This window comes from Oryx dammah, unplaced genomic scaffold (assembly GCF_014754425.2).
Source record: "Oryx dammah isolate SB20612 unplaced genomic scaffold, SCBI_Odam_1.1 HiC_scaffold_14, whole genome shotgun sequence".
Classification (NCBI taxonomy): Eukaryota; Metazoa; Chordata; class Mammalia; order Artiodactyla; family Bovidae; genus Oryx; species Oryx dammah.
Window position 1 is genome coordinate 16,123,006 of NW_024070198.1, and position 12,003 is coordinate 16,135,008.

Below are 12,003 nucleotides of genomic sequence, written 5' to 3' on the forward strand. Positions count from 1 at the left end.
TGTTCACTGGACTCGAGGCCATTGCACCACTCTTGAGAGGAGCAGCCACCAGAGGGATCACATTGATTGTTCCGTTCAGACTAAGAGGGGTCAGGGGTAGAAGCAGGGAGAGGACCAGCTGGAAAGGGATTGGATTGCAATGACCCAGGTGAGAAAATGGCTTGGACTACGGAGATAGAGCCAGACATCCTGGAATGTGAAGCCAAGAGGGCCTTAGGAAGCATCACTACGAACAAAGCTAGTGGAGGTGATGGAATTCCAGTAGAGCTATTTCAAATCCTGAAAGATGATGCTGCGAAAGGGCTGCACTCAATATACCAGCAAATTTGAAAAACTCAGCAGTGGCCACAGGACTGGACAAGGTCAGTTTTCATTTCAATCCCAAAGAAAGGCAATGTCAAAGAATGCTCAAACTACCACACAATTGCACTCATCTCATGCACTAGTAAAGTACTGCTTAAAATTCTCCAAGCCAGGCTACAGCAATACGTGAACCGTGAACTTCCAGATGTTCAAGCTGGTTTTAGAAAAGGCAGAGGAACCAGAGATCAAATTGCCAACATCCGCTGGATCATGGAAAAAGCAAGAGAGTTCCAGAAAAACATCTATTTCTGCTTTATTGACTAAGCTAAAGCCTTTGACTGTGTGGATCACAATAAACTGTGGAAAATTCTTCAAGAGATGGGAATACCAGACCACCTGACCTGCCTCTTGAGAAAGCTGTATGCAAGCAACAGTTAGAAGTGGACATGGAACAACAGACTGGTTCCAAATAGGAAAAGGGAGTACACATCAAGGCTGTATATCGTCACCCTGCTTATTTAACTTATATGCAGAGTACATCATGAGAAACGCTGGGCTGGAGGAAGCGCAAGCTGGAATCAAGATTGCCGGGAGAAATATCAATAACCTCAGATATGCAGATGACACCACCCTTACGGCAGAAAGTGAGGAAGAACTAAAGAGCCTCTTGATGAAAGTGAAAGTGGAGAGTGAAAAAGTTGGCTTAAAGCTCAACATTCAGAAAACTAAGATCATGGCAACCAGTCCCATCACTTCGTGGGAAATAGATGGGGAAACAGTGGACACAGTGGCTGACTTTATTTTTCTGGGCTCCAAAATCACTGCAGATGGTAACTGCAGCCATGAAATTAAAAGACACTTGCTCCTTGGAAGGAAAGTTATGACCAACCTAGACAGCATATTAAAAAGCAGACATTACTTTGCCAACAAAGGTCCGTCTAGTCACTGTTATGGTTTTTCCAGCAGTCATGCATGGATGTGAGATTTGGACTATAAAGAAGGCTGAGCACCGAAGAATTGATGCTTTTGAACTGTGGTATTGGAGAGGACTGTTGAGAGTCCCTTAGACTGCAAGGAGAGCCAACCAGTCCATTCTGAAGGAGATCAGTCCTGGGTGTTCATTGGAGGGACTAATGTTGAAGCTGAAACTCCAATACTTTGACCACCTAATGAGAAGAGCTCACTCATTTGAAAAGACCCTGATGCTGGGAGGGATTGGGGGCAAGAAGGAGAAGGGGATAACAGAGGATGAGATGGCTGAGTGGCATTACTGACTCAGTGGACGTGAGTCTGAGTGAACTCCGGGAGTTGGTGATGGACAGGGAGGCCCGGCGTGCTGCGGTTCATGGGGTTGCAAAGAGTTGGACATGACTGAGTGACTGAACTGAACTGTGCTTTTAAAGACATGTGCATTACTTTTATAATCAGAACAAAATTTTATAAAGAATGGCAAAATGGAGTTAGCCTCTTGAGAGTAGAATAAGTGGTGTCTTCAGAGGGGGAGTGAAAATGAAAGTTGCTCAGTTGTGTCTGACCCTTTGCGACCCCATGGACTATACAGTTCATGGAATTCTCCAGGCCAGAATACTGGAGTGGGTAGCCTTTCCCTTCTCCAGGGGATCTTCCCAACCCAGGGATCAAACCCAGGTCTCCTGCATTGCAGGCAGATTCTTTACTGCCTTCGCGGGGGAAGCCAGGTATGTGTGCACCTTTGAAGCAGTGAATATAAGCTTCATTTGAGAAACTTGAAAGGGAAGGGAAGAAACAATAAATGGTAAGAATATGCATATGCCACACAATTTTGAATGAAGTTTATTAAATATTATGTACAGCCAATGTAGTAATTCAACATCTATTTGTCAAATTGACCCACTGCATAAAGAAAAATAGATGAACAGAAAAATCTGTGTCTGCATGGTACATGCTCTTGGTGTGTAATTTAAATGGCAATACTTTAAATTAATTGGTTATATATAATGTCAGTTATTTTTCTTTCAGAATATAATCTTTTTTGTAGTAACCTAGCAATAGGACTTAATACTACTGAAGATAAATAGGACTGCTAAAAAAAATCAAAAATAAGAAAAAATCACTATAACTGAGAGAACAGTTACTTTCTCTCCCAGAAAGAATGATTATTTAAAATTATAACACTTTACAGTGGTATTTTTGTGCTAAAAATCTGCAGGTAAGTTTTTTTGAATTCCTTCATTTAAATATGCAAAAAACTTCATGACTTCCTTATTATACCCCCCTCCCCTTCAGTTCAGATTTTTAAAATTATTTTTCTATACAAAGTAGGTACATGGGCTATACAAAGTTAAATATACATATTTACAGTCCCACTTCTTAAGCATGTGATTTTTTTCTCTTACTGATCCGAGAGAGACTGCAAAAGATAAGTAGTGTGGGGCTTGCTTTTACCCAGAAGCATGGCTAAGCTATTAAAATGTGTTGCAGGGCATGCCGCCAGTTAGTTACACTTGCGATTAATAAACCTGTATAAATATCTCAGCATAAAAATAGGTATTTTGTATTACTAAGTGTGTGATGACAAAGGAGCAGCTGGAACCCTTTGTTCCTTGTTTTGTCTTATGTAGGCAGCTGAAGTTTGACGCAGATTTTAACAGATGAGTTTATTAAAGATGGGCAAACTGGTGAGGCATACCTGGGATTCCGGAGATATACAAAGTTGGGAGGCTGGCGTCATATGCAAATGTGGCTTTACAAATTGGTTTATTTTCTAGCTGTATTTAAAGAGGTGTTCAAAATTAATAAGCTACTTAGTAAGCACCCCCTCAAAAAACAGATAAGGTTGTGTTATGGTTTGCATCTAAGAAAGACTAGGAAACACATTAGCCAATATATGAATTACATTCCAAAACATGTGAAACGCTGCTGTGCAAAGTGTATGTGAATATGCACGGGGTCTATATTCGAAGGGGGAGGACAGAAACAGAGCGCCCTTGCACGGTGAGGTGGACCTTCCAAAGCAATGAGTCTTACTTAAGGAATAGCAAGAAGTCCCTTTCTACCCAGGAAGCTCATCCACCCTTACTTGCACTCCCCAGCCCCACCCTCCACCATTGGTTCCACAGCCTTTCCCCTTGGAATTAAGGCTCTGTGATCTGTTCTAGTTAAAAACCAATGTTTCTGGGAAGAAGTAACACATTCTTCTCATCTGTCATTTACACTTCAGTGTGAAGGAGTCAGTGGTAGTTGCTTTCCTGAGAGCAGGATTTGGAGAGGGAGTGAGGATACTGTGGCTGTCTGAAGGGTAGTCAGCTGATCAGAGGTTCTACGATGAGTAGTGGAGACACAAGCTGAGGCACTGAAGATGAACTTTGCCCACTTGGAAAGATTCCAGACTTTGAGACCTCAGGCCAATTCTGAGCTACCTGCGGAGACCAGGAGTCTTGTACACAACCCTATCAAGCCGAAACTGCTTCTCCTGTGGATTTGTGGGGAGGATCAGAGTTAGAAGACCCTGGAAGCAGGTCTAAATATCTCCAGCCACAAACTACCCTCAGACAAAGGTTCTTCCAGCATCCTAGTTGTTCAAAAGTGAGCTAATGGAGAGAGAAATATGACAATGCTTTCTAGGATCCCTACAGAGAAAATTCATCTCTTCCTCTCACACCCTTCTTAGCACATATCGCAGTCTCTCTTGATTCAGTATTTTTGTGTGTCTGTCTCTCCAATCACCTCTGAGTTCCCAGCAGGCAGGAAAATGGGTCATTTCTATCTTTCTCTCTCCAAGGTGTCTAACAGAGGTCGATAAACATCCTTGAATTGGATAAAGTTGTGACACCCTAGGCAACACAGAGGCCTCCCTCCTTGGCTCTGGCCCCTCTACAAAAGACAGGCCTCCTGAAAGTAGCAGAATTACAGCCTCAAATGTAGGGCCACTGCAGCTGCACCTTCTAAAGAGAAGCCTCACAGGGTGTGTCAGGATCCAGAACCCTGGATTCCTACATTCTGTGTGGTCCTTGGGCTCTTCGGGGGAGACATGGTGAACCCTTTCTAAGGCCTGGAGCACGCCTTGCTCGTTGGTGGCGCCAGGCATCCAGTATACATCAGGGTGTATTACATTGAGTCACTGAACACCATCCCTTGTTCTAAGAATAAGCCTATCAACCCCCAACTGTCCTGGCCTAAAACAATCCAGGAAAGCAAGGGTAGAAATGGCATTCTGTAAATGACACTATACTATGCTATGAAAGTGACTGCTTATACAAGCCAGTGATATGGAAGGAGCCATATGGCAGGGGACCTCAGAGCTACAGGCTTCTCGCCTAATCGCCTGGAAATGCAAATGGAACTATCTGCCTGACCACCCTGCTCCGGGGGCAAGCCTTGTGTGCTTTTCTGTCTGAACATCAGGGGTGTCAATGGTAATGTTGCATGCATGCTGAGTGCACGGGGTGCCTACTTTGACCTCTACTTCCCCACCTACCTCCAGTGGGGGACTTGGCCTTGGGTTGTTTGGGGTCTCCACCACTGTTTAGGGATTGCCTCGGTGGCCCCAACTGATCTGTAGCAATGTTAGGGGACCAGAAGGCTCCAGGGCAACTGGGGGAATCTGTGTGGAACCTTAGAGGATGGCTGGGGGTCTGCCTGGTGCTCCGAGAGCACCTGCAGGCTAAATGACCCTTTTGAGCCAAAGCTGGTCAAGCCTGAAGCAGCACGAGGCAGTTCTGGCTTAACTGCTCTCTGGGACCATGCTGCCAGTCAGGTTACCCAAGCTGGGAAGAGGAGGGCAGGGCTGGCATGGCTCCCAGAAGCAGCTAAGTAAATACCAACTTGCTTCATTTCTTTTTTGCATGGTTCAGCCCTGTCCGATACACGCAGTAAGCTTCGACAGGCTCAGGTTTTAAATACAACACTTCTCTGTCCTCTTTTGCTTCTTACTTTATCCACTGCATTAGTTTTCCTACTGACTCAACGTTTAAATAAAGAGACCAATTCATGAATTATGCTTCGTCCTCCAATAAAAATCATCTCTGTGGTTTTCAGTCTTCTTATAGATACAAAGGCTTTACATAGTTGCCTGGGAAAGTACCAAACTGCCTTGTCCTTCTTGAAGTACCTATTAAAAACAAAAAAACACAGACACAATGAGAAGACTGACTCAGAACTGAGTTCAGAGAGAGAGTCCTTGATAACAATCCCAAAGCTTGTAGAAGGACCTATGGTTTCCAAATCACTTTGCCCTATCTTATCTCGTTTAGGCTGCAGAATAGCTGGGTGATAAGCAAGACATTTATTTAACACTCCCATTTTTTTCAGATGAGGAAGCCCAAACTCTGAGAGGCAGACTTTAAACCCAGGTCTTCAGACTCCCGGCCCATGGCTCTTCCAGGACTTCTCTTTTCTGGAAGAATGAACACAGCTATCCAACTCACCAAGGTGAGGGGCACTTAGACTTAGAAACTGTGGCATTTCTGAAAGTCCTCTGGATATGACCACACAGTGAAAGGAAATGTCTCTCCTAAGCCCGTGCCTATGCCCCAAATTGACTCCATGTCTTTGCTACCAACCTCATCCAGGATTCCAGAACATTGAGCTACCACAAAGCCCTTCCTGGACTGTTTCACGTCCAGGATTGCTGGGTCCCTAATCAAGCTCCTTCCCTTGGAATTTTTTTTCAAGTAATCAACTTTTAAAAATTAATTTATTTGACTGCTCCAGGTCTTAGCTGCAGCATGCAGGATCTAGTTCCCTAATCAGGGATCAAACCTTGGGCCCCCTACATTGGGAGCAGAGAGTCTTAGAAACTGGACTTTCTCTAAAGCTGGAGGGTGGGGTGGCAGACAGATGTTGCATCATCATTACTCTTATCAGCAGACAGCATAATTTGATCATTGCATCCTTTCCCCAGTTGGCTTGGTTAGGGCTTCAGAATCCTTTGAACACATTTCAAGCAGCCACCACCACTGGGTTGGAGTTGTTGCACAAACTAAACTATCTAACAGAATGTGTTAAAGCTGCTGCTGCTGCTGCTAAGTCACTTCAGTCGTGTCTGACTCTGTGCAACCCCATAGATGGCAGCCCACCAGGCTCCGCTGTCCCTGGGATTCTAAGGCCATCTAAAACACCTGAAGCCCCAGGGCAATGGTCAGGGAGGCTGCAGGGAACTGAGATGGTAAAGATTTTGAATCTGTGAAAAGAGGACTATTTTTGTCTTACAGGCTGTTTGTTGAAAGAACTTCAGTAAGAAAGTATTATTAAGCACCTATTTTGTTACAGAATCTCAAATTCTGATCGTTCTCTGCTCTATCCTATAAAGGTGACTCCTTTAATTCATCAGGTATCGCTTTGGTTAAAGTTATTAGAAGCCTGGAGTAAAAGAGGTCTTCAGACTCTCTACATATATGCTTGCACTTCATGGCAGAAATCTACATGCACATGTTGTGTTGTTCCACAGGAGTTTTAAAAATTAAAATTTCCAAATGTAGGACAGACAGACGCACAATTGAAATAGAAGCAGTGAATCCCCTGGCAGTCCAGTGGTTAGTATTTGGCTCTTTCATTGCTGGGGTCCAGGTTCAAGCCCTGGTCTGGGAACTAAGATCCCACAAGCCAGGCAGTGCCCCCCCAACCACCCCAAAAAATACAAACAGAACTCAATAAATGCAACTAGCAACTGCCCTTCTGTGCAGTCAATGTTGGCATATTTGGTCTTCAGGTTCATAGTTACTATCATCCACACTGATTTGAGAACAAACCTATACTGGGTGGCCCAGCATTTCTGACGGTGGTATAGGAACTGAGACAGCTCTCCTTCTGTGCAGAGAACAGTGGTCTTTTTGTGACTCATCACTCCCAAGTTTTTCCTTCAGTACACAACAGATAAGAAAAGCACGATATCACTTACCAACAAACCACCCATCATCACATTTTTCCATGACATCAACAATATCTCCATCTCGGAGTTCCAATTCATCATCATTCTGTGGTATATAGCTATACAATGCTTGGTAGCTAAATCTGTAAATTCAAAAAAATGATTAGTAGGTGACTCAAATGCTGACAGCATTAAATGAGTTTAAAAAACCTGTTTCAGTTAAATCAACATTTGGGTCGTGTTTCCTACTTATCAGTGGGGAAAAAATATTTTATTGGCTCTTTCTCTAATAACTTAGCATTAGGGGAGATCCATTCAACATGTGATAAGTAAATTAAGATTCAGAGGGATGGAGAATCTGAGAAGCAAGTCACGATTGGTGCCTTCATTTAGTTTCATCTGGTTGCTTTAGCACAGCTTTTTTTATCTAGATGCTCCCCCTTGAAAGTTAATCAAGTTCTTAACACAAGATAACATGTGTAGATTGTCAAGGATAATCAGAAATTACTTAGGTCCAGAGACAAGACATCATATCCTAGTCACATACATTGGAGAGCATGAAGCAATTGTCATGTGTATATATATATATAATTTTTAAAAAGTATATCCCAGTTACCACACTGTTTAGCAATACTACCTTGAGTTTCTTTACATGCCAACACATATTTTATTAATTGCTTTGAAATGTGGATGCCATTTTTCTAAAACTCCTGAAGGCATATCTATCCCAGTAATGTTTGGGGTTAAAATTTTTATTTACTTGCTAGTTGGCCTAAGGCAATGTAGTCTGTGCTGTCCTGACAGGCTCTAGACAAGGCTGGCAGAGAAGGCAATGGCACCCCACTCCAGTACTCTTGCCTGGAAAATCCCATGGACGGAGGAGCCTGGTAGGCTGCAGTCCATGGGGTCACTAAGAGACATGACTGAGCGACTTCACTTTCACTTTTATGCATTGGAGAAGGAAATGGCAACGCACTCCAGTGTTCTTGTCTGGAGAATCCCAGGGATGGAGGAGCCTGGTAGGCTGCCATCTATGGGGTCGCACAGAGTCAGACACAACTGAAGCAACTTAGCAGCAGCAGCAGCAAAGCTGGACTACTTGTGAAACTGATACCTGCTTTGGCAACACATAAAGCCTTGTTTTCATTTATTCTTTTGACAAATGCTTAAGAAGCACCTGCTGGGACTTCCCGGGTGACTCAGATGGTAAAGAATCCTCCTGCAAAGGAGGTGCAAGAGATATGGGCTTGATCCCCTGTAGGTCAGGAAGATCCCCTGTAGAAGGGAATGGCAACCCACTCCAGTATTCTTGCCTGGAGAATTCCATGGACAGAGGAGCCTGGCAGGTTACAATCCATGGGGTTGCAAAGAGTCGTACACAACTGAGCGACTATCACACTTTCACTAAGAAACACCTACCAGTTCACAATTCTGTTTACTTGATACTTTGAAACGTAACAGTAGCAGGCAAAACTTCCAAATGAGCCAATCCTCTACCACTTTCAGTGGATATCAGTGAATTCCAGGGTGTGGGTGAGAGGGATTAGAAATAAGCGGAATCAGTTTCCAGAAACAAGAGGTTCGTTGTCCTCTGCTAGCAAGCCAAGGGGCAATTTAATTTTCTATATTTATCCAGATATCGTGAGACTTTGGTAGATGCATCTGTCTGCCAGAAGTAAGGTCTCTAATGCGGAAGAAGTGGCACTGATGAACTTCCATTTGATAACTGAATACATTTTGGTGTTTCTGTATTTGCCTGCTGTCTCTTGCCCAAACTGGACTCCTGACGGTGCCTCAGCCCCTTAACTGTTGTGGTGACTTCCTTGCCTGCCTCATTTCCGCCAGGTTAGTCCTGTTACCTGCCTCTCTGCTCTCACCCCAGACAGAGGAGACTGGCTGCACACAGTCCCGTGACCTTGCTGCTTGGGTCCCTAGTGGGCTCTGATTTTGAACAGGCCTCACGCTAACAGGGACACAGTTCTATAGAGTCCTTCCCTTACTTCCTCTGCCGATTCTGGTGCCTGACTCTGAGCAGAACTTTAACTTTCCTCCCCTCCTGCCCCTGTTTCCATGTGTAAGGAAGGGTCCCCGCTCCTGGCCAGGCTAAGCTCCCTCCCCTGGGCTATCTCCTTGACTTACATCTTCTCTCTTATGTCTTTGATTCTGTCAGCTCCTCCTTAAGTGCTTGAGCCTCTGCTTCCTGAAAACACCTCCCCAGCCCTGTGCTACTCCCTGACTCTCTAGCCCCCCCATCCCTTAGCTCTTTCCACTCAGCATCACACTGACTCATCAGCCCTTTTCTAACAGAGCATCTGCCTACACCCAACACTGTCACTGCAGAGATTACCAACGATCGTTCCAACTTGCCACCTAGAGGACGTTTCTCATTTCTTACCCTCCTCAGCCTCTCTGAGGCAGGAGCACCCCTGACCACATCCTTCTTGCTCTGTTCAGTACCAGTGAACACTCCTAAACCCTCACCTGTGTCTCTTGCTGCTCCGCCTCAGTGTCCCTTTCTGGCTGCTACTCTGTGGCCTTAAAGGCTGGTTCCCCAAGGATCCATCCTCAGTTCTCTTCTCCCTTTACCCCTGTCTCCTTGGGGAATCTTGTATACTTCCAAGCACAAGGTGCCCACTCTGTCCAAGCTCAGCCCCGCACCACTTTTTTGCTGTACTCATATCTCCAAACTACTATCTTTGTCCTTTGTCTCTGAAATCCACCCTCCATTCTATTGTCCAAGTTATCTCCCCAAAACGAAATCCAATCAGATACGTGTTCCACACATATTTTTGGGCCATGCTGTGCAGCCTGTGAGATCTTAGTAGTTCCCTGACCAGGGATTGAACCCAGTAACCTGGCAGGGAAGCACCAAGTCCTAACCACTGGATAGCCAGGGAACTCCAAGTATGTTCCTTATTTTAAAATCCTTCATTGGCTCCTGAGTGGATATAGACTAACATTCCAATGTATTTCTATTGCATTCTGGCTTCTACAGTCTGGTCCTAACCTTGAACTTCATCTCCATTTCCTCCCTGAACTGTATCCTGTGGCTACAGGGGTCTCTTGGTGTTCTCCAAACACAACACCTACCCTGGGTCTTTGTACATTTGGATTCCTCGTCTAGGAAGACTTTTACCTCTTTGCTCTAACTCTCAAATCCAACTTGTCTTTCAATGCTTATTCCAAAACCCCCTTCCCCTGTGGATGGAGTTTACTCCACTGTGCATGGAATATAGGAGATATCCAATACTCTCCTTTTTTAAGGAATGGATCAACCCTATTCATTCATCTCCAGTCAGGATTAACACTGCTTCCTCTGTATTCTCACAACACTAGGAATGAAACCAGTTAGCCCAGCTCCCCTTTGCCCTGTATGGCAGTTACACTTCCTTACCGCCTCTCCCCTCCCCGTAGAGGCCCTGACTGCCTTGATTCACCCCCCACCTGTTTTCACACTGGCTGTTGGGAAACAGCTGTACCTAGAAGCCCTCAGAGAAGCTGGGAGTGATGGGTTCATTTCCCCTAAATGGCTGCTCCCACAGCCAGTCAACAACCCACTTCCTAAGGCCAACAGACTATGGACAATGCAAGACCCAAGGTTCACCACATGTACTTACAAATCCTGGGAGGTTTGACTCCTGTCTGGGGCGACTCTTCGCTGCTGGGCTTGAGGTTGCTGAGAAATGATTAAAGATGATTTATTGTCAGAAGGGGATACCTTGTGATGAAAGTCAAGGGGATGAGAAACAGTGCTGCAGTAATGAACCGATTTTTCGGCAATGTTTATGATCTCATTGCAAACTGCTTCCTGTGAGGTGGCCCCGAGATATCCAGAAACCCCCATAAAACAGTCAACATGGGGACAAAAAAGAAAAAAGAAAGAGAGGAAGAGATGTAACATTCCAGATGAAGCACATAAGTCCAAGGAAACAACAGAGTTGAAGATCCAGTTTAAAAAAAATAGATATTCCAGTAGTGGAGTGCAGGAGGGATCCAGGCGAAAGCATGGAAAAAACAGGTAAGATACAGAAGAATTTGGGATTTAGTATGAATATTAAATTAAAAAGGCAGCAGCATAAAGGCCTGTAATTAGTGAGTAACCGTTACAAATGGAATAATTTCAGGATAGAGATGCAAGTATGTATTCCCCATCATGCACTAAAACATTAATCCCACATGTAGGCAGAGCAGAAATAGTCTCTAAATTCCTCTGCCTTTTTTTGTGAGGGGAGGGGGTAGCCTCGCATCGCTCTCTCTACTACAATAGCCATAAAATTCTTAAAAATAATGGCTCTGTGAGTCAACCAGTCTACTCCAGTCTAGATTCTAGAAATCAGTCAGAATTCTCTTTAGAAAGCTACAGTCATATTCAATAGGCATCTTACCACATAGCTCTTTTCAGATTCTGTGAGATCAGGTCCTGCTCTCAATGAATGATGAGAAGGCTGTGATCACCAAGCAAATTATAAGGGAGACATTTTAGCAGATGTCACATTGAAAAGGATTAAAAATAAAAGTGTGAGCAAATACACATACCACACCATCACACTCGATGACACCGGATACTCGTGGCCTATGGCCACCGAGTTTCCATGACAACACAGTGGGTGCAGAGGAGAAAATGCAATGTACAGAGTTAGAAGCAAGCATCCGGGCAATGAGATGGGCAGTTGGGAGCATGGCTGCAGTGAGGTGAGAATGAACAACACAGGGACTCCAGACTGGCAGGGAAGAGACACAGAAGGGCTGCCTTAAGGACAGTCATGTCCCTCTGTGAGCACGTATGCCGGTCCCCTCACTCTTAGCGGTAAGCATCTATGAAAGGACTGATGAACTGAAAGCCCGTTCCAGTT

The 12,003-nt window shown here is 44.5% G+C and overlaps 1 protein-coding gene across 43 annotated transcripts in view; it reads right to left on the reverse strand.

The window, feature by feature from the left end:
* Positions 1-2,090: 2,090 nt before the first annotated feature.
* The window catches only part of SORBS1 (sorbin and SH3 domain containing 1), a 232,866-nt gene continuing 222,953 nt past the window's right edge, over positions 2,091-12,003 (reverse strand). For 21 of the 43 annotated variants that reach the window (XM_040254594.1, XM_040254592.1, XM_040254588.1 and 18 more), the window contains 4 exons: positions 11,536-11,595; positions 10,768-10,958; positions 7,181-7,293; positions 2,091-5,392 (listed from right to left, as the gene is read on the reverse strand). In XM_040254594.1, the coding sequence (XP_040110528.1) occupies positions 5,325-5,392; positions 7,181-7,293; positions 10,768-10,958; positions 11,536-11,595 (432 nt within the window). In that variant the 3' untranslated portion in view covers positions 2,091-5,324. The remainder of the gene's footprint in view (positions 5,393-7,180; positions 7,294-10,767; positions 10,959-11,535; positions 11,596-12,003) is intronic. The other 22 variants (XM_040254614.1, XM_040254606.1, XM_040254613.1 and 19 more) reach the window with 4 other exon arrangements.